Source organism: Nymphalis io, chromosome 18, assembly GCF_905147045.1.
Source record: "Nymphalis io chromosome 18, ilAglIoxx1.1, whole genome shotgun sequence".
Taxonomy (NCBI): Eukaryota; Metazoa; Arthropoda; class Insecta; order Lepidoptera; family Nymphalidae; genus Nymphalis; species Nymphalis io.
The window spans coordinates 7,509,241-7,529,650 of record NC_065905.1 but is presented as its reverse complement, the minus strand read 5'-3'; the positions used below and the strand labels follow the sequence as shown (position 1 = coordinate 7,529,650).

The 20,410-nt window shown below is 33.2% G+C and overlaps 2 protein-coding genes across 2 annotated transcripts; one reads left to right on the top strand and one right to left on the bottom strand.

Annotated features, from left to right (window-relative positions):
- Nucleotides 1-491: 491 nt before the first annotated feature.
- On the top strand, nucleotides 492-8,128 carry LOC126775729 (uncharacterized). Its single transcript, XM_050497827.1, has 2 exons — nucleotides 492-568; nucleotides 6,597-8,128. The coding sequence occupies exons 1-2, from the start codon at nucleotides 504-506 to the stop codon at nucleotides 7,150-7,152; spliced, it is 621 nt and encodes a 206-aa protein (XP_050353784.1). The 5' UTR covers nucleotides 492-503; the 3' UTR covers nucleotides 7,153-8,128.
- A 573-nt stretch (nucleotides 8,129-8,701) lies between these two features.
- LOC126775713 (uncharacterized) lies at nucleotides 8,702-19,673 on the bottom strand. The gene is made up of 12 exons (XM_050497794.1): nucleotides 19,373-19,673; nucleotides 17,585-17,721; nucleotides 17,327-17,417; nucleotides 16,895-17,052; nucleotides 16,008-16,512; nucleotides 15,384-15,559; nucleotides 14,450-14,874; nucleotides 13,309-13,355; nucleotides 12,820-12,946; nucleotides 12,376-12,489; nucleotides 10,962-11,056; nucleotides 8,702-10,268 (listed from the first exon to the last, which is right to left on the bottom strand). Exons 1-11 carry the CDS (start codon nucleotides 19,405-19,407, stop codon nucleotides 11,015-11,017), a joined length of 1,857 nt encoding a protein of 618 aa, XP_050353751.1. The 5' UTR covers nucleotides 19,408-19,673; the 3' UTR covers nucleotides 8,702-10,268; nucleotides 10,962-11,014.
- Between the last annotated feature and the right edge of the window lie 737 nt (nucleotides 19,674-20,410).

Here is a 20,410-nt window from a genome sequence, read left to right as displayed (position 1 = left end):
AAGTGTATCATTTAAAAAAAATAAAAACAATATAATATTATGATATAAATATCGCCCATTGTAAAAGGCTTCCTTAAAATAAAAATCTCTGGGAAAATATTTTCAAGTTCATGAAAATAAAAACAATACTTTAAATACAACACTAATTTTTAAGTAAATAATTTTAAACAATGATTTTCTCACGATATTAATAGACAATTGACAAGTCGATTCCCGCCAAAATAAACGCTACCGACGCCAGCCAGTCTCTTTCCGGAGCCCGTGAAAAAAACATCGAAATAAAAATATTACTCAAATTTAATTTTATCAATATAAACTTTTTTTTGATAATTTATTTGTGAAAATGTTATTAATTCTATATTATTAAAACCTTTTATTTATAACGTTAACCTGAAAAACAAGATCATCATTTTATATTAATTTATATCTTACAATTATTGGGATTGTTAATTTATTAGTTACAACTTACAAGTGTAATTGACTAGGTTCTTTATAAAAGCTGGATGTTTCAACCCCGGCCGTTGTGTTTTGAAGATCGCACGCGGAGAAGGACCTTCGCTATGTACCGGTTAGTGATTTTTTTTATTTACAAGTTCAAGTACAAATTGAGAACTCGTTAATATTTTACGTACATTTTTATCATCACATAAACACTGCAATAATAAAATTTAATATTATATTATAAATATGTTATGCGTAAACTTTTCAAATTTATAACGCTGATTGGTAAGTGTTGCTCAAATTTAAATAGTATCATTAAAACTAAATATGTACGTCAATTTCTGGCAATGGTAATAGCCACAAAGGGCCAGATTTTAAATAGTTAAGCAACAACAACAAATTTTACAAACAGTTTAATTTTAATTAGACAAAGTTTTAATTAAAATAAAATTGCCTCAATATCAAAGTTTACAGGGACTATTAATATTAAACATAATTAACTCATTATTTGTAGGCTCTTTACTACTGTCAATTATTTTTATTTATTATTTATTTATAGAGAAGCGTTTAGAAATTAATTGTGATCATAGCATCACTTAGATATTATATATTAATATCTGATATCGAATGTATTTCTTTATGGTATTGAATTTATCACTAATTATTAATAAATTATAATATTGAAAATATAAAAAGATGAGTTAAAAAAAGGATGAATGACAATAGTAGATAGTTGTTACATTAATGTAGCGGACATTGCGACATCTTTGTGTTTAGACAGACTTATAAACATTTTTTTTAATATTATTTCGACTGTATATTAAATACCTTATATGTTTTTAAATGTTTGAATCCTTCTTATTATTTCTTATAAGATAAAACTGCGCTTAAGTATTTTTTCTAAGCAGTGTTTTAAATGTATCCTTCAAAAAGTTGAAAAAAAAAACAACAAATCAGAAGGATGTCACGTCTATTCTATCCGAATTTTTTATTAGAAAAATAAATAATTAACGTCAGCTTAAGATTTAATTACCCGCGTGTTTGCACGTAATTGGCGTGTAGCACGGTTCCTAAGTTCCCGCCACACGCGCATTGTTCTCGACACAATGACAGATATATATATATATTTTTTACAAATGTTGTGCTTGTCTTTCGGCGTTGTGATCAACGTTCGATGAATTTTAAATATATTTTGATATACTTCTTACAATTGCAGACAATATTTTTAATCAACGGCACATTCAAAGTGTAGTATGTCATATTCATTCAAGTCAAACATTAATGAATAATATTAAACTCACATCTATATTCATATGCATTTTTTCAAATATTATAACTTCTTTATAATACACAATGCACATTATCCTTACTAATATTATAAATGCGAAGTCAGTTTGTTTGTTACACTTTCACGCCTTAACCACTCAACCATCATGAAATTTTGCATACACGTTATCAGGGGTACAGAAAAATATATAGGGTATCAACACCTCCCCCTCCCCCTCACATGACAGCGAAAATAAGTTTTCTAATAACTATATATAGAAGGTATTACAATTTTCGAGATAAAAATTAAAAAGTTGCAATACTCGCTCTTAGATTGGGACCTTTTTGATGAAGTGCCTATCACTTATCCATTTAAAAGACAAACCAACAAATATACACATATATTATGCATAGGTATTACATAATACATAAAAATATAATAATTAAATATTTATAAATTAAAAACATTTCTGTATAATGTTCAGATAAACGGCTTTGAATCATTATACTCATATATCGATGAGAATATCTAAGCGCGTGCGTGGAATAAACGAAACAAAAAGTTTTAACAACATTGTTTTGTGCGCGATGGACAGATAATACAGAAATTTAATTTAAAGATATCATTGTTACAATAACCCGCTTCGTTACTTAGAACGAAGTATATATCATTACCGGAGATTTTTTCCTTATAATTAAGTTGACAAACTTACTTTTAACGAAAATTAATACTTGTGTAACATTTGAGTTATTTTTATATTCATTAATATTAAAAAACACCATTAAAGTTCTATTTAAATTTCAATATAAAATAATATCTCATTTATTCAACGTACTAGACATTTCCTTTAAGTTTTCTATATTTTTTTTTAATTACAGCATTTGGACAGCAACATAGCTTTCCAACGAATATTTCTGCAATTTACAATCTCGCTAGAATTATTATAAGCTAACGATGCTTACTGTTTTATACATAATTCATTCGGTGCATAAAAAATTTGAAATAATTTAAGTTGCGTATTCCAGCTATTAATATCTATCAAATATATAATTAAAATATTTATATTCGTGAGTTATTATATCGATAATTATATACATTGGATAAAGTAAAGTAGGTATCAACCCGTTAAAGACCCCGCTAGGCAAAGATCTGCGGCCACGGGCTAGTGGTTATTTCATTTGAGAAGCAAATTCTGCAGGTTTGGTTTCAGGCATGAAATCTCAGTGTTGCTTTCCCGGTTTCGAACTCAAGAACTTCCGTCAATATACTGGGCCATCATGGCTGCATCCGATCGAAATTCGACTACATAATAATCATTATAATCTACTATTATGAATCAACATTAAGCGGATCGAAATGTTCATGATTGCAAATTAAAAACCTTGAATAAATAATATTGCATTTTCGTTATGTGGTAAGAGAATAATTGAGAAAATCAGAAAAAAAATATCAGTGTCCATGAAAATGCAATTTCGTTACTTAGATTTCATGTTTTTTTTTATAGAATAGGTATGGACGAGCATATAGGCCACGTGAGGGCAATGGTCACCAACGCCCATAGACATTGGCATTGTAAGAAACGTTAACCATCACTTACATCGCCAATGCGCCACCAACCCACTAACTAAGGGAACTAAGAGGCTATGTTCCTTGTGAATGTAATAAAGTTAAAATAAATGTTAGTTTCATTATTCGTTTCCGCCCGCTGGTGAGGTGGTGTTAGGTAACCTAAGTCCTTTTCTGTAACCCTGACTGTAGTTGAGACTTGGAAGCGTAACAAACAAACAAATGAAAAAACTCACTCTCGCCTATATAATATTAGTAAGGATTTGACCGCCTTGGTCTAGTGGCTTGATATAAGGCCGCAGACCCGGAGATCCTGGGTTCAATTCCCAGGTCGGGCTAATAAAAAGTTATTGGGTTTTTCTGTCAGAAAATTCTCAGTAGCATCCCGGAGTCTGGAAGTTTCAAGTGTGTACACTCCCGTGCCTCAGAAAGCACGTAAAGCCGTTTGTCCTGCGCCTGAACTCTTTCAGGTCGTGTCGGATTGCCATCCCATGGGATTATGAGAGTTAGGGAATAGAGAGTGCACCTGTGTTTGCGCACACACTTATGCACTATAATATCTCCTGCGTAGTTGGCTAATCTCTCTTGAGAATGGCCGCCGTGGCCGAAATCGGTCTGGAGGATATTATTTGTTAGGATTCAAAGAAATTTATCTTTAGCTTAATAAACACTAAACTTAAAAGACGTGGCGACAGACCTAGTATTCAAAAAAAAGTACAATTTTGAATTTTACTTTACTTTTAATTAATCTATCTACTTCAGTCTTATTTCGTTATTAAAAATTAATTTAAGCATATAATCTTAAAACTTGTTCATTAACAACATCGAAATATAAAAATATTTTAATGGAAGGAATAAAATCAATACCGGTTTTTAATTTTTTTATAAATACAGTTTAAATTTTATAATGGGTCAAAGACATTTCAAATAATCATACAAAATATAATTTGTTAAATTGATTTGATATGTTATTTAAGATTAGACGCCATTTCTCAACACATTAAATTATTATTAGTGACTAATGACCCCGGGGTGTTACCTACATCTAGGAAAAGTTGGGCGTTTCTCAATTAAAGTATGCCGTATTACTAAATATACTACACAGTTGCACATTTTAAATTAATAAAAATTAGAAAGGCTTAAAATCGCCATATCAAACATTACATCCCAGTAATGTATTAAAAAAGAGCCGAAATGGCTCAGTGAATCGGTGAAACAAGTGAATCTTAACTCAACCTTGCGGATTCAACCCCGCGCAAGTGCCACTGAATAGTCATGTGCTTAATTTGTTTTATAATAACATATTGCGTGTTCAACGGTGAAGGAAAACATTACGAGGAAACCGATAGATGGAAATCAGCCACAGGTGTTTCCACCAACCCGCATTGGAACAGCGTGGTGGAACCTTCAACCTTTCCTCAAAAGGAAGTTTTGCAAAGCTATCGGAAAAAGAGTAGCACCCTTAGTCCTTGTGATATTAATATAATATTCTTCCTGCATGATTATTGAAATGTGAGTTGATTGTAATCTAAACTAGGAAGAGGGTCGCATCGTACTTGCTATATACATGTAACTGAATATCGATATGTGATATAACATTGACAATGAAGAAAGATATTATTACAAATTCAATCACAATACAAAATTAACTTTTGTATGTAACCTTCTCGATTCGGTCAACCTTACAACCAATAATAAAGTAAAAATTGCCAAAAGTGCCATCTTAAAAGTGACAGTTTCTTAACGTATAGATATATAAGCCGGGAACTTTAAAAGCAAACAATATTAGGCGACTAAAGTTTTCAATCGATGAAATTAATAAATCAAGTAATGCTCGCTACTGACTCTAATGTTTTATTATTTATATTTGCGTGCTTTTTTGTTACTTTTTTTATAGTATAGGTAGGCGGATGAGCATATGGGCCACCTGATGGTGAGTGGTCACCAACGCCCATAGACATGGCATTATTAGAAATGTTAACCATTGCTTACATCGCCAATGCGCCACCAACCTTGGGAACTAAGATGTTATGATCCGTTCCTGTAATTACACTGGCTCACTCACACTTCAAACCGGAACACAACAATACCAAGTACTGCTGTTTTGCGGTAGAATATCTGATAAATGGGTGGTACCTACCCAGACGAGCTTGCACAAAGCCCTACCAACATTAATGTACTTACACTAGATGTTCCGCCTTGATCGTTGGTGTTGTTATATAGTCTAGATTACCTTATTCATAAGCGCTTCTTTATGAATTTTTATCTAACGCAAAAAGTTTTTTTCGAGCCGGATTAGTTGATTAAACAAAAACCTTTCTGATTTATTAATATAACTTAAGCTCCTGAACTTATAACATTATTGTTAGGAATATGATATATCGGTAATTTTTTTTAACTTATCTATGGTTTCATTTTATTATCTTCGATTAGCAGCCACAAGTCTTCATGTGAGTAGATTCTATATACACAAACAGTGAATTGATAAATGAACAAGACTAAGGATTTATAACAATTATCATACAATTATATATATACTGGTATAGTATAATAATAACAATAATATAATATCCTGGGACATTTTGCACACACGGCCATCTGATCCCCAATTTAAGCTTGTATAAAGCTTGTGCTATGGAAACCAAACAATTGATATACCACATATACTACTTTTTCTTTTATAAATAATAATAATTTAAAAAAAAATACTTGTATAGATAATTACACCCAGAATCAGGACAAACAGACATGTTCATGCACACAAATGTCTATCCTGGGTGGGAATCGAAACCACCACCTTCGGCGTGAAAGGCAAGTATCTACTGACCACGCCACCCGCCTCGTATACCAGTAATAATCTTAGCTATGCTTATATATTTATCGATTGTTATTAGTTCTGAATCGATAAGCACCATCTATTGATAGGCACCATTATAGCACATTTCACATATGTTTCTGCAGCGTAACCGAGGTTGTTATTAATTGCGACAGCGTATTTCTATGACAATTATTATCTTTATATATAAGCAAAATACCATACGTAACGAGATCTACTAAACTATCCGCCTGATTGACTTGAAATTTGTCACAGTTACACCTTCTGACGTAGACGCTCACTAAGAACGGATTTTACGCAAATCCTATCCAAAATACGTGTTTCTTATCTACCCGTGCGAAGCCGATACGCTTAGTTACTAGTTTAATTTAAACTGCTTTATTGATTTTATTCCGTTGGACTTATTAAAATTTTATTTTTAATATAATTAATTAAAGTCTACCTATTTATCTATAACAATCCTGATGCACTTTCTTTTATTTCCAGAATACTCGTCGCGGTGCTTTTGTATATGAGCGCTGTTAGCACGGCACCTCAAGACTCAAACGTTACGTTTGTGAAGATCGAACCGCTTATTAATAATGTAACGTCATTACAAAATACTACTATTGAAACCAGTGCAGAGAATTTACCGCTCGCCGTCCCAAGTAATATTACGTTCGAAAACAACGAATTCATTCGACTTGATAGAAACGATGACCTCGCTACAGAATTTGACTCGGAAACCACGACGGAGATAGCAGACGCTAACGAGGAAGAGGTCACAACAATACCGACAACAACAACAACACGTCCGCCGAAACCCAAAATTACCCAAAGTCCAAGATTCCTATCCAAGTTAAGTCATTTTAAAGCAAAAACAAATTCAATAAATACAGTGTCAACAAATTCAATAAATTCATTTGCAGCTGCGACAAAAGTTGACAGACCGTATAAAAGAAAGTTCAAAAGTCGTTGTCGATGTGAAAAAATTGAGAACTGTCCGAAGCTGCAAATCACTGTGCCGAGATGTCCGAATGACTATTTCTTATGTTGTTTCTAAAAATGTTATATTAATTATAAACTTTTGATGTGACGTCATGGATTTGTACAAATACTAATACAACGTTAGTTAACCGCTAACAATATTTGCATACTTCGTCAATGTACCTAGAACTATAACAAGTCAAATAGTTGGCAAGTGGGTTTTATTATTTTTTATAAAAATCGAATATTTTGACGTATTTAATACTAGATAACACAAAAGCCATTTCTATATATCCTATCATTTCCGTTTTTCCATAGGAACAAAAAGTATTTTATCATGTTTTAAAGCTAATTCTAATCCCACCGAATACCTGTATAAAATATCATTTCAGAGATGAGAAAATAATTGAAATGCAATAATTTAATAATTTAGTTACAGTAACAGTAACAGCCTGTTAATGTCCCACTGCTGGGCTAAGGCCTTCTCTCCCTTTTGAGGAGGTGTTGGAGCTTATTCTACCACGCTGCTCCATTGCGGGTTGGTAGAATACACATGTGACAGAATTTCAATGAAATTAGACACATGCAGGTTTCCTCACGATGTTTTCCTTCACCGTCAAGCACGAGATGAATTATAAACACAAATTAAGCACATGAAAATTCAGTGGTGCTTGCCCGGGTTTGAACCCACGATCATCGGTTAAGATTCACGCGTTCTAACCACTAGGCCATCTCGACTTTTTTTTTTAATAATTGATAATTTAGTTAATGACTACTTTATTACCACCAAACCAACTTTTGATATCGACCTATGTATTCTATTCAAATATATTAATTAAGTATTGCATTTTTCTTTCATTCCAATGCTATTACAATAGGACCTTTTGGAAAATAGCGTCGTATGACGTACCTAAAGCCTTATGATGTAATAATAATGTTGTATGTACTAAAATGTAAGTGTATTGCTTGGAAAAGAAAGAGACGCGTTTCTATCTCAACAGCAGACATTATTATAATGTGTTATGACAGCTCAAGAAACGTTTGTGAACTGAAATAATTAAGACTATTTATTGGAATTGTACAAATAGATGTGTACGCACAGTAACAATGTAATTTAATTATTTATAAAAAAATATATAGAAATTTCTCTTTACAGATGTTTTTTATTAATAAAATATTAATACTTTCTCAATTTTGCACACATATGTAACTCATATTTATATAAATGTCCATCATTGGTTAACAACACGGGATAGAATTCCCCATTTTGATAATTACAAAAAAATGTAGAATAATTATTTTTCATACACACTCAAGTACACATAAGTATACACAAACGCCAGCTCTACTAAATACATAACTTTTTTTTAAGGATTTTCTTGGCATTTGTTAATTTTTTAATGGATTTTCTCAATAATGGACGCATTATCGAGTTCTAAAAAATTTTTAATGAAATTTGTACAAAATTGTAAAACGTCCTGAATCTTATCTTTATATTTTGTAATTATGCTGTGTGTATATATATATATAAATTAGGGTTTTAATAAAATGACAATTTCACATTAATAATTCTTATTTTTTTTTTACACGAACCAGAAAATATACGAAGGCAGTTTTGTATTTACATATAAACAAAATTTTTTTAAATCTAATTATATAATATTTTTTTATCGTTACATTAATATACATTTAAAAGGCACGATCAAATGATAAATTGAATCTCATTAATAGTTACGAAACGAAGGACATTGAAAAATATTAGTATGACGTTAAATGAGAGATTCTTGTTTTCATTTTTTCGAAGACATAAAAGCAAGTAAAGCAAGAATAGGTAAGAGTTAATAATTATGTTATTCTTATTTATTACATACTAAAATTAATTGTATACATACATAATGAACAATAATCTTAGTTTACAATAACCTTTCACTTTTAATATTAAAATTTTAATTTCAATCCGTCAAGACTTTGAATTAAACTCGACGAAATGTTGCCAGTGTTTTTTATTGTTAATGGATTTTTATTTTACATTTGTCTTTATTTTGAAGACACATACTATACATACGCCGCAACAAAAGTATCATTGTTATGGCTATCTTTCGTAGCGATCTGGCATAGATATTATATTTAAAATTGAGTAAATGTCACCATTAAGACAATATAAAATTAATAAATTTTCTATAATTCCTTTTATATATTAATGGACTAATGTTACGATCCATAATCTATATATCTTCATCGGTAGTTGTCTAGACCATTACATTATTTTTTATACAGCCTGTGGTTGTACAAAAAATGTGGTTCTGTATTAATAGCATATGAAATAAAAAACTAATTTAAAAATCGAACATCGGAATATATTTTTTATTCGACTTCGATTTGATCGGCGATTCTTCATCGCAGGGTCTAAGATAAACATCTTACACTTATTGAAATAAAAAATCATATTGGTGACGATTTTATCATACGCAAGCAACTCAAAAAATATAAAATAATATTTCAAACAGAATCGACAGTATTTTTTAAATAATTGCGAGACAATGTAAGCCTTACAAAATATAACCTAAGCCTTTACAAATAACTGGTTTTTAGTTAAGAACAATACAGCAATATCTGTGATGTCTATGAAATTATCAATTAATTATAAAAATTCTCGTATAAATCTCCTCAAGATCCCTAAAAATTACATATTGCATTTTAAACCTTATTTCTATTAACTAAGGTCACAAAATGTCATGAGTCCAGCTCAAAGTATAAGAAAAAATAAAATCACACTCAAAAACCTTTAAGAATTTTTTAACAACGATATTTTGCTTTTATACAACAATTAAATGCAATATTTTTTTTATTTATTCCATATTTAAATTAGAAGAAAAATTTTGCACATTTATAATAAATTAGGAATGTTCATTCGTTCCTACAAGTGATTTGAAATATACGTGTTATTTAAATAGTATTTTTAAAGTTATAAAAGTAATAAAGTCGAATCAAAAAACGCTTACATATTATTAATCTATTGTTTATAATTTATATGAATATTCATATTATTATACTTAATTCTACTATGTTTTTTCCAACAAATAAAATATATTTTTTTTATACAAAACTATTATCATTGGTCATATACGTATTTTTACATCTAATTAGCGAGTTGAGCGTCAACTGCAACATCGACATTCATTTATTGGTGAACTGAAAAGATAAAAAAAATATAATAATTTTATTTATATATCAATATGTTTTTGTAATAACCTGCAGACTATCAGACACGTACCATTGAACCAAAAAATAGTATTTCTATAAAAATGCTAACCCGTCTCGTCTATGTACGGGTAAAATATTTTATATATATATCCGGTTTTTTAATCAATGCGATATAAATAATCGACAACCAGTTCCGTGCTGTGCTAATGCGACGTACAAAACACCGTGCGTATTTTTAATAGTATAAAACTAATGTTTATCTACATGAAACGTTTAAAATTGATATATTTTTTTTAATTTTATATGGAATATTAATACATTTTGATAATTAATAGTTCGTGATAATTAAACTAAGCTGCAGTTGTCGATATTTTTCACGCATTTTGTAATTATAAAAATCATAACTGCGAGTTATCTAGGAAAGGTTTTCAGATACCTTTCCTAGATAACTAATATAGATTTTTATTATACATTTTGAAGAAATACAAATCTTATTGACATTTTTTTGTGTATCTGTTATAGCTCAGACGGTGTTCGCTTCAAAAGCGCCTGCCTCGACAATTTTCACTTCGACTACGTAACTTTTTAGGCAAAAAATATGCACAAATATTCACAAACTATACGCTAAAATAATATGAAAGCTGCTTATTTATATAATCGGTAGCTTTTTACATATCTTACCTCTTTATAATATTAGCTTCTTTAACAAATATCGATCAGTTTTAAAAGTCGCCTCAGTCTTGGAACAGCTCATTTGCGTCTCTGCCACATCGCTCCTGAAAAAAAATATATTTCATTATCTCTTAATAGTTTTAATTTACTTACGGTCTAAGTTAGTAATTAAATATTTGTTTAAAATAATTGTGTAATCCTATTTTGGTTTTAGTTACAACATATTAACTGTTGGATTACTAAATAAAAAAACAATAAAAAAACGCATCAGTATTCCTGTATACACTTTACAGCCAGAAATGCATAGAAAGGGAGCCTCCCTTTGTTAATACAGCAAAAGGGTTCAGACATATTTCATGAGCTTCACAAGTACAACCACCAATTGATTTGTCAATTGTTATTTTATACAGTCCAGTAACAGCCTGTTAATGTCCCACTGCTGGGCTAAGGCCTCTTCTCTCTTTTTGAGGAGAAGGTTTGGAGCTTATTCCACCACGCTGCTCCAATGCGGGTTGGTGGAATACACTTGTGGCAGAATTTCGATGAAATTCGACACATGCAGGTTTCCTCACGATGTTTTCATTCACCGAAAAGCACGAGATGAATTATAACAGAAATTAAGCACATGAAAATTCGGAGGTGCTTGCCCGGGTTTGAACCTACGTTCATCAGTTAGGATTTACGCGTTCTTACCACTACTCACACAGATAAACAGAGTAACCTGGTCCTGCACATCACAAACCACACAAATTACAGTTACATATATCTATGACAGAAGAGAAAAAGAGTGCGCCTGAGTTTGCACACAGACGCCCTCGCTATAATATAACCTGTTAGCTACTTTTTGACATCTGTTACATCTGCTTTAGACGAAAATCGATCAGGAATATTACTATGTATATTTTCCTTGAAGCTTGTATTAGAAGTCCAAACTACAATAACCCAATACTGGTGGTAGAGCTTTGTGAACTGGTGGTAGAGCCTTGTGAAAGCTCGTCTGGGTAGGTACCACCCACTCATCAGATATTCTACCGCCAAACAGCAGTTCTTGGTATTGTTGTGATCCGATTTGGAGGGTGAGTGAGCCAGTGTAATTATAGGCACAAGGGACATAACATCTTAATTCCCAAGGTTGGAGGCGCATTGGTGATGTAAGCGATGGTTAACATTTCTTACAATGCAAATATCTATGGGTGTTGGTGACCACTTTCTATCAGGTGGCCCATATGCTCGTCCGCCTTTCAATTCTATAAAAAAAACCCCGATTATCAGGATTATCCCTCCTACTTGCATAGCTAAGTCTAATGAAATGGCTTTGTAATATAACGAACATTAGTCGTTCGTCTCGCTCACGTGGTATAGAGTTTTGTTTCATTATAAATAATTTTATATAAGAGTGGCAGTTATAGATAAGTCGCGGTACCTGGTGCTCGCTGAGCAAGTAGACGGGCTGCGGCCGGGTGCAGAACTCACACGGGATGTACACAGCGGGCTCCGCCGGGGCGCGGAATTGCGCCAAATCGGGCCGGCAGCCGGTCTGCGGGCACGGGGAGTAACTGATTTAATAGATACGTGCAATATCAATAAAGAAAATATTTATTAATTGTGGTCATAGTATAGACGGCAAAAACATTTAAAATTTTATTTACTTGTTTTACTTCATATTTCATTATTTCAAAGATCACAATTCCAATGATACTTGACTTAGTCGTCAAACATTTAAAAATCGAAAATGTTCTTATTTTAAAATAAAAAAAATGTATATTACACTTAGATAAAGACACAGTCACTGTTAAGAATCAAGATCGGCCAATCAAAACGCGAGGCCGTTTAACGCGTTCCAGTGTTAGTGCGGGTGGAGGCTGACCTGGTGCTGCACGAGGTCGTCGACGGGCACGGGCGCGCCGCAGAACTCGCACGGCAGCCGCACCGGCGACTCGCGACCGCTGGCGACCACGCCCGCCAGCGCGCCGCCGGGGGGACGGCTAGCGGCACTGAGATTTCACGTGCTTCATTGTTTATAATTGAACCATGTTTTGCATTCATTCCAAAGTAATTTTTTTCTTACATTTTAATTTATTTTTATTTTACATTAAACATAATGTTATGAAATGTATTTTAATTAATATACACAAAATTGTGTAACAGGGTTACTAAAATAAAATGGCTTTATCTTAATAATGTTGGAATTCCTACACAACGCGGCACAAAATTCGTCTCTTGCTTATTCATGAAGGAAAATATCGAGAGGAAACCTCACAATTGAACTTCATGGCTGCAAATCTTCTCCATAACCTATTATGTGCATTTACAGGTTTTAATAAGTTTTTTTTTATTAAATTAAAATTCAACTAACCTTTGATACGTTTCGTTATGTGCATTCAAATTATACGGAGCGGTAACCTGAAATGGAAAAGATTATAAGTGATTTCCCGTATAACAAAGTATATTATTTCTTTCTTTCTGAGTTAGAAGAAATTGTAAATTTGTACACAGAAATTATGGTGTATCATCTCCTCTTCGTACACAAGTGCGCAAGAAAGACAGTGTCAGAGAAGAATGGAGACAAATAGTCAAGTCTTAGAGCTACCTAATTCGACCCGTAGGCGACCTAAGCACTTCTTACTCGATCCTGTCTCATACACTCTAATCGCCTCGCTCTCACACACTCTGATAGACTCGCCGCTGCCAACATACACTTGTTAGGGAACACAGATAACACACCGGAAGTGTCCCCGTCGACGCTTAGGCGTATGACAGCGTTTATAAAGCACACGTCCATCCCTCCCGGTTTCAACGGCGGTTCGGTCTCAAAGGGTCCGGACCTCGGTCTCAAAGGGTGCCTCCTTTGAGACCGAGGTCCGGTCTCAAAGGAGGCACCCTTAGGACGTTTGTTTCGTTTTGTGTTGTTTTCTTGAGCCCCTCGTGTGGCTCCCAACATCCAGCTGAGTTTAACTCGTCCATCCCGCCCGGTGACGCTGTAGAGGCCACTAGGTCCAACAGCAATACACAGCACGAAAAAAAAAAATGACAAGCGTGCCACAGCGCTGCTGCAGTGATAACCACGACCGCTGTCAAGAGTGAAATGACAAAAAAGAATCTCTGCATCCTTTTGTTAACAGTAGAGACCTCGAAGGACATTGGGATTAAAAAAATATTCTTGTATTTAAAAGCTCAATTCTTGAAGAAGCTATTCGCTATGGCCCACGAGAACAGAATAGGAGGACAGAATAGCGAGTGAAACTTAGCTAAACCATTCCAAACCTGGCTGAAAATCCAATTTAATCTTCTATAATTTAAACTATACAAGGAACATGAAGCGGATGGAGTTGCTAAGTGCAAATACTTACATGATAATGTTATATACAAAAACCTTCAAATGCACTAGTTATATGTATAGTTATTTAATCAGTAGTTATTTCAGATAGGCATTACAAAACAGTCTCATTTATTATACAACATAATGTATTAGAAAATAATAATCTTAGAAATTTAACCTCATTCAAGCCTCTCCGCAGCTCCCTCAACGAGGACTTAATCTGACTGAACCTATCCGCCCGTAGCATCTCCTCACCCGGCTTCCTAAGCTGGAGCTCATTGAACCTATCTATGAACTCCTCGGGAGTCATTGGCTTCAAATCCTTCAGATCATTCCGCCTGACTGCTGCTCCTTGTACATTCTCTGGCGATTGAGACTTAGAACCATTTTTTCTTCTTGAAGCTTCTAGTTCTGTAGCTATTTTCGTTCTGTAGTTAGATGAAGTTCCTAATACGTGACCAGCCGGTGTAATCTCTGAGCTCAGCCACACTCTGCCTTGGAGACAGTTTTTGTAATCTTGGTCGTTGTCCACTGGGTTCTGGAGAGCGTCCATCTTTCTTAGTTTCTCGAGTTTTGCCAATGGACTAAGGACGGGAGGTAAACCTAGAATAGAGTTATTCACTATTATTCTCAAGCCGAGATGGCCCAGTGGTAAGAGCGCGTGAATCTTAACCGATGATCGTGGGTTCAAACCCGGGCAAACACCACTGAATTTTCATGTGCTTAATTTGTGGTTATAATTCAAGTCGTGCTTTACGGTGTAGGAAAACATCGTGAGGAAACCTGCATGTGCCTAATTTCACTGAAATTCAGCCACATGTGTATTCCACCAACCCGCATTGGAGCAGCGTGGTGGAATAAGCTCGAAAACCTTCTCCTCAAAAAGGGAGAGGAGGCCTTAGACCAGCAGTGGGAGATTCACAGGCTGTTATTATTGTCAGACTAATAAAAATTATTTGATAATGAATTTGAGCCGAGATGGTCAGTGGTGAGAGCTCAGGATCACATAAGCAGCCGCTTGACCAATGAGTCATCAGTCATTATTGTAAAATATTGTATATTTATTTAATTTCTAAAAAAACCATTTAGTAGTCTATTGACGAGATGCTCACCTACTGACAGATTATAAGCTGTTTGCTCCTGTCTCTGACGTTCCTCCGCCCGCTGCCGCTGCACAGCGCTTTCAAGCGGAAGCTGTCGTTTGGGGTCCGCGGGCGGTTCTGTCTTCGGAGGCTCTGCTGTCGGGGGCTTCGGGGCAGGACGCTTCTTCACTGCTCCGCGAGGAGCCCTGCAGACAGACATTTAATACTTTCCACGCTATCATACGAGACATTTACAACTGAAAAACTACAATGTCCTTACTCGAAGAGTACGACGTAATGCCGTGAAAAATGCTTTTACTATGACATAAAATTATTTTCTTCGAAAAAACAGTTTTAAATGAGCGTTGACGACATCATCGTTCAAGTTCAAAGATACCATTAAATAAAATGATAATAAAATAAAAACTAAATAATCCTAAATCTTGTATTGGAACCTGCGATCACAACGTTGGTGGCGTATACCAGCGTACTTAAAATACTATTGTGGTATTTCAACAGGATATGTAATGAAAAACAAATTTTCAAATGTAATAATAGTTTTTAAAAATTGTAATTTCATTCTAAGCATTTTGGCCAATAAATATATCAGATATAAATAAAATTGTCTATCTAGATATTAAAATATAAATATACCATAAATTCTTCCTAACTTTATCCTGTGCCGCCACTGCCGTGTTCACTTGTGGTTGATCGTTGGTCCTTTTGATTCTTGGAATCGCTCCGTTCTGAGGTGAGCTTGAGCCATTTGCAACATCACTTAAAGTCGAAGAAATATTACTTGAAGACAAATTTGTTCTATCAGATAATGGAATCGGACCACTAGATTGAGGTCTCATTATATTAGTCACTGCGGAATTATTTGAACGACATTCATTAGAGCTTGAAGGACCAGCTGAACTTTGTCCATTGCTTTGAGATTTAAATGTTTTTAATACGCTTTCTGAATTATGATTGATTGATGGTGGTAAGCGTCTAATTTCTGTGACAGGCCTAATAATGTTGACATTCTTTGAGAGACCGTTGAGGGGCTGAACTATTTTGGCGGTTTTGATTGCGTCAGATGAGTTGCTTGGTTTTGGCAAGTTTAATGATTTTGGCACATTCGTCGTTTTGTCATCCTTCTTAGTTGGCAACGGATCTGTAATAGAAAAAAAAAAGAATGTAGGTTAAAGAAGTCATCGTTTTATATTTGAACACCTACATTGAAACGAAAACGATAAATTATAAAACGAGCATAAAACAGAACACTTCTCTAAAAATACTTGTCTACTATTTATTAAATTTATTATAGTAAATGTGGCACGAAATTGCAAATGGAGTTACTAAAATTGAAACTGCTTCGAATTCAATTGCCATTTTTTTTCACACCTGATAAATTTCTTTCGAAATTGGTCGAAGATTATTGATACTCGATAAATGGCTGTAGTGGTTTTATTTTGATTGTTTCTATAAGAGTAGATTGGAGTGGGAATGTTTGCATAGCGTGGGAGCGTTAGTCACAATGTGTCTGGAAAACTCACCGTCGTCGAGACGTACGAATCCATGGTTTGAGTCTAGATGCAGCTGTCGGTACTTGTGCATGACCCACTCGCCGCAGTCAGCGCATTGCTCTGTGCGCGCGCCGCAGTACCGCTCGTGCGCCGGCATCGAGCTACGACGCAATTCCAGTGCGCAGAACCTAAACATATAACCTCATCAATAAAAAGCATTTAAACTGAAAAGTTAACGTTAAACTAAATCAAAATCTTTTTTATTCAAATAGACTTTTATGAGTACTTATGAATCCTCAAACCCTACCACCAGTTCGGCATGTGGATTCTACCGAGAAGAACCGGCAAGAAACTTAGTTCCCTTTTTTACAAAAATACAAATTAGTACACAAAGGCAGAAAACATTTACTGGACTAATAAATTCTTTTTCAGTTGATAATGTCTTCAAAAGGAGAAGCTTACTTGCAAGACTTCATAGTGTGTGCACAGGAATCCCTGATGTGATCCTCAAGATCTGTTCCACACACACTTTCACCACATTCCTTACATGGCACTACAAAGATAAAATAATGTTTATAATGTCGACCATGTCACAAATATGTTCAAGATCAGTCATCATGTGTATTTACTTATAATAAGCACAAATGATATAGGTAAGTCAATAAAACCCATTTTTTTCCCTTTGCACATTGTATTTAAAAATTAAAAATAAATTCTTACACAGCTTGTGGAATTTCTCATGATGATCATGTAACTCTGCCTGTGGAACTGGCTCCTTGCAGACTGGACAAACTCGGATGTTACGAGCACAGAATACTGTGTGTGTAGTGAAATTAACTGCTGGGATCTCCCTTTTGCTAATAAATAAAAGTATTAATAAATGAAGATATTAATCTTAAAAATATAACTTTTTTATTAATTTCACACCCCTTATTTATTTATTATTATTATTTTTATTTAGTAATTTAAACATATGTTAAAATGTTTGCTTATCATGATGTTTAGCACATTGTTTAGATCAGTGATTCTTAACCACTGTGCCGCGGCACACAAAAGTGCCGCGAACTTCTAAAAGTGTGGTGCCAAATTTTAGATATAATTATGTTAATATTATTAAAGAATATGATTTAAAAAGAAAAATCCTTTTAACAGGAATAGATATTTAAATCCATATATTTTTTTTTATTATTTCATTTTGTTTTGTAACATGTTCTTTCTTAGACTCATAAACGGCTTTTTATGCCTCAAGTCGGCTCACACTTGTCACGAGTACATACAAAAACAGGTTGTTTTAATGTCAATGGGCATTCCTAACGCATTACATAATAGTTACTGCACATTTTCTTTAGTTAAAATTGGCAAATGTATGTGATTTAGTTTACGAATAATTTATTTGCTTGCAGTTTCAATTTACAGACAACATGAGAGGAGGAGAGAATTATTCATCACTTCCCCAAAATTAGATACAAAGAAATTTGATTGGGATTGTAATCCATTTCTCATAATGGATACTTCTGTATTTGACTTAACTTTGAATGAAGAGGAAGAACTCATTTGGCTTACCAATAATTGAGATTTAATTTTAAAACATTCAGAAGCATCAATTAATTCATTTTGGATTAACATAAGATGCAATTATCCAATGATAGACAAAAACATCCACATCTTATTTGTGTGAATTCGGATTTCCAGCATTAACCTACCTACCTATTAAAGTTAAAAGTGTTCCGCAACAAAAAGAGGTGAAGAATCACTGGTTAAGATTATGATAATGTTTAAAACAAAAATGTGGTTTTTTACAGACACACTGATGACGATTTTGCTTTCCTATTTCCTACTTTCCTAATACAGTGAATGGGCAGTTATATAAATATTTAAATAATATTTATTTGGCATTTTTTAAATTTTATTAATTAAATAGAAAACATTCAATTTAAACCAAATATACATGAGTATAAATATTTATTTATTTTTATATTTCAGATACTGAGAAAAAAGTAAGTCTCAGCATCAAAATTAATTTTACAATAGGGTAACGGATATTTAAAATGTACTTAATTGTTTTTATTATGGGGTCCCTAAGTCTTGTAAAAAATTTTAATTTTAACTAATTTAAAGTATCATAGTTATTAAGAATTAAAAAAAAGTAAGATTATAACTAGTCAACGTTTTGAAAGACTTCCTTACATTTCGAGTAGAGAAAGATACTTGCTAATATGAATTCCAAAATAATAAATTTAAAGTACAGAATGTTTTGACACAGTTTTTTTGATAGAATGAATTGGTAAATATAAGAGGGTAGGTAATATATTTTATATATAAAAAAAATGAGGAAAAAAAGTAAGATTAGTTCGAATCATTAAATGAAAAGGTAAACAACCGTCAGAACAGCGTCCGACACATGTAATTTGCTCCATTTATCCAAAAATAAACTCGCAACGTATGATGTTATAAATAGAGCAATTATTGACACAACACCAACTAACTGTAAGGCGTAGAGAAACTTACCAGTTCTCGCAAGTTTTTGATTCCCCTTCGTCCATTGTTAAGCAGAAAATACCAATTAAAACTATAAAATCACTTATTCTGAAGTATCAAAGTTAATATTTATAATTCACATGCTATGTGACGACTACGCAGAACCGTAACAATAGGACACGTTTAAGAAGCCGTTATCGATATTTGTTAATTAGAAACTGTATCAAGTATGTCAATGAACGATTAAATGTACAAATTTCTTTGCTAAATACGATACAACTTAGATTCTAATAGCGATTCGTTCGAACTGTTAATTCGGTGAATCCCGTATTCTTTGACTTTGACAGGATTGTAAACATTGCCATAAATGTTTATTTATTATATACCATATACAAAAACTTTGTAAAAGCTTAAGAAAATCCAGATTATAAATACTTAATGTTATAACAGAATAGAAATACATAAGCTTTCCGTTTTAACTTCGTACGGGTTAAATAACTCCCGAGAAATATCTCAGGATAAAATCGTAACATATTGTAAGATACAAGAATTCGCTAGCCGTTTTATTCGCTCGTACTGTGCTCTGTGCTAACGCGTAACAATACAACCCGTATATTTATTCACGCGTTTATTTTATTTTAATACCTCTTTTTCTTGTGTGCTTAAACACGAAAAGGTTGTACTTTTAGATCCATAATAGCATTTACTAAAACTATGCTGTATGCCGCTAAAGAAATAACGAATGGCAAAGATTTCAAACTTATTTTTACATGTATAATACATTTAATTGACGAATGTATTCAAATTTTCAAGTATATCGATGCGATCGTAACACATACGATCAAATCATTGTATCTATTGTCATTGTATCTATTGACATTCTGATGTTAGGTTTAGTTCATAACTCGTAGAAAAAATACATTATACTTTAAATTTTACTTTTACAGGTATATAAATAATTGAATTATTTTATAGACGTCCGGGGAAGAGCGTAAACAAATGTGATTATAATTCATCTCGTGTTTTACGGTGAAGGAAAACATCGTAAGGAAACCTGCATGTGTCTAA

What these genes read in the sequence shown, in the direction of transcription:
- LOC126775729 (XM_050497827.1), top strand. Translation starts at nt 504, where the DNA reads ATGTTTCAACCCCGGCCGTTGTGTTTTGAAGATCGCACGCGGAGAAGG. An exon ending in AGGACCTTCGCTATGTACCG is followed by an intron (nt 569 to 6,596) that starts GTTAGTGATTTT and finishes TTTTATTTCCAG; the next exon opens with AATACTCGTCGCGGTGCTTT.
- LOC126775713 (XM_050497794.1), bottom strand. Translation starts at nt 19,407, where the DNA reads ATGGACGAAGGGGAATCAAAAACTTGCGAGAACTG. An exon ending in CATAACGAAACGTATCAAAG is followed by an intron (nt 12,947 to 13,308) that starts GTTAGTTGAATT and finishes GTGAAATCTCAG; the next exon opens with TGCCGCTAGCCGTCCCCCCG. An exon ending in ACTTGCTCAGCGAGCACCAG is followed by an intron (nt 11,057 to 12,375) that starts GTACCGCGACTT and finishes ATTTTTTTTCAG; the next exon opens with GAGCGATGTGGCAGAGACGC.